Genomic DNA, 2,500 nt, shown 5'->3' with positions numbered 1-2,500 from the left:
TATATATATATATATACATATACATATACATATCATACTATTTATATTCAATCAAATACACTTAATCTACCGTCTGAAGCCAAGTGCTCTACTCACCCGATCAGCAGGGTCGCCACACACGTGAAGGACAGAAAAAGGACCAAATTCCTGTTTAGGGCCATCTTCTCTATCCTTCTATCTATCTATCTCGCTGTTTACTATTTTTACGAAAGTGTGGGGATGGACTGGCTATGTTGGGAAGGGATTCATGAGGTACATTTATGTGTTTCTTATGACTGATCCCGACTCGTTTATAGATATGGAGTGAGTGAGTGAATGAGGGTGGAAGGGAGGGGAAAGGGAAAGATAAATGGAAAGGGAAAGAGAGAAAGAGAGAGAGAGAGAGAGAGAGAGACAGAGAGAGAGAGAGAGAGAGAGAGAGAGAGAGAGAGAGAGAGAGAGAGAGAGAGAGAGAGAGAGTGAGAGAGAGAGAGAGAGAGAGAGAGAAAGAGAGAGAGAGAGAGAGAGAGAGAGAGAGAGAGAGAGAGAAATAGAAAGAGAAATAGAAAGAGAAAGCGAGAGAGAGAGGGAGGGAAAGAGAAAGTGAGAGAAAGAGAAAGAGAAAGCGAGAGAGACAGACAGCACAAGAAGATATATTCGCCAGAGACGCGAAAGCAAATGAATACCCCAATAACTCAACTCAATGACTAAAGTTAATTGTTTATTAACACATAAACAGTACAAGAAAATAAATAAATAAAGCCACGTATGATGATGCCAAAATTGTCTGCTGTGATGAAACGGACTTATAATGAAGACGAAATGATGAAAATGATAAGCAGGACGATAAAAGATCCTAAGGTGCACGAGCGACCCTTGGGAGTGGCTTCGTGGACTCAGGGCTCCTTAAGTCGGCGCTCCTTAAGTCGAGTTTGTGAATCCGATTTGCTTGCCTCAGATCCTGGAATGTGAAGGTGAGTAAAATGTCTTTATGCAAATCACATTATCAGATACGACAACAATTATGATAGTGACAATAATGACAAAAATGATAATGATGATGATAATGCTAATGGTGACTAACAAAAATAGTAATGATAATAATATGATACTGATAATAATATTAATGATAGCAACAATAATAATGATAATAATATTAATGATAATAACAATATTAATGATGGTAACAATATTAATGATGGTAACAATATTAATGATAATGATTATAATAATAATAATAACAATAACGATGGTAAGATGATAATAATAGTAATAATATCAATGATGCTAATAATGATAATGATAATATTACTATTGTAAGACCAATAATGATGACAATAATAATAATGTCAAAAACAAAAACAACAGCAACAATAACGATAATAACAACAAATATAATAATAACAATACCAATCACAAGAATAGCACTGATAATCCTAATGAAAATAGTAACAGTGCTAAAATAATACAAAAAAAACTATGCTTACCCAACACGGGCGAGCGACGTGACTGTCCCCTTTGACTGCCGCTGTGTCACTGACGCCAAGATGTAAGTACAGGTCTAGTCACTTCGAGGTTCTGCACAGCTTAGAGTGATAAGCAAAGACTATATACTCTATAGTCTTTGGTGATAAGGCCTATGACCTCACGTGGCGTGGACTGAGAGCGGGTGGGGGGCCGGGGGGGGGGTGAGAGAATGGTAGGGTGGGAGAGAGATGAGAGAAAACGGTAGCAAATGAGCAAATACTTAAGTAATTTTTTTCGGCATATATCGCATATTTTACGGGGATTTAGTTTTGTATTATTCATGCTGCAGCTTAGATATGGTACACCTAATAAGTGAGATAAACAAAAAAGACATTGCGCATTTATACTCCAAGTTTTTGACGAATTAATTATAAATCAAATACAACCGACGTATCACAACACGCACTGCATAAAATCAAGAAATAGAGCTTATCTATATATATGTATATATATATATACACATATACACAAATATATACATACATGATATATACATATATATATAAATATATATATATATATATATATATATATATATATATATATATATATATATATATTGTGTGCGTGTGTGTTTGATTATGTGTACATATATGAATAAATATGCATAATATTTACATACAGTGATAATAATAACAATAATCACTGAACAAGGACAGGGCATTCCGCGCGCCAGTCAGTCATGCGAGCGCAAACGGAGAGAGAGGGAGATGCTTACGGCTCAACATCACATCCAAGAATGACCACACGAGTAGCGTCGAACCCCCAGGCTTCTACGCCAAGTGACGTCATGTGCTAGATTGGCGCTGCCATCGCCCGGCTTATATACAGTCATGTCGCGTTATCGAAACAACTGATATTTATTGTACACGTTTGTATATGTTTTGTCTGTGTTATTCTCACTGGATTATTTTGGTTTTCGTTTGTTTTCTTTGTTGTTTAATTGTTGTGTTTACTTTTATTTGTCCTGCCCACCTACCTCGCCAAGTCTTCG

General features: G+C 36.3%; 1 protein-coding gene across 2 annotated transcripts in view; it reads right to left on the bottom strand.

The window, feature by feature from the left end:
• LOC113819916 (carbohydrate sulfotransferase 14) overlaps positions 1-319 on the bottom strand; it is a 6,038-nt gene extending 5,719 nt beyond the window's left edge. For both annotated transcript variants that reach the window (XM_027372153.2, XM_070123793.1), the window contains exon 1: positions 97-319. In XM_027372153.2, coding sequence (XP_027227954.2) covers positions 97-161 — 65 coding nt within the window. In that variant the 5' untranslated portion in view covers positions 162-319. The remainder of the gene's footprint in view (positions 1-96) is intronic.
• Between the last annotated feature and the right edge of the window lie 2,181 nt (positions 320-2,500).

Source organism: Penaeus vannamei, chromosome 7 (genome assembly GCF_042767895.1).
Source record: "Penaeus vannamei isolate JL-2024 chromosome 7, ASM4276789v1, whole genome shotgun sequence".
Classification (NCBI taxonomy): Eukaryota; Metazoa; Arthropoda; class Malacostraca; order Decapoda; family Penaeidae; genus Penaeus; species Penaeus vannamei.
The sequence above is the reverse complement of the archived record's forward strand: the minus strand, read 5'-3'. Positions and strand labels throughout refer to the sequence as shown.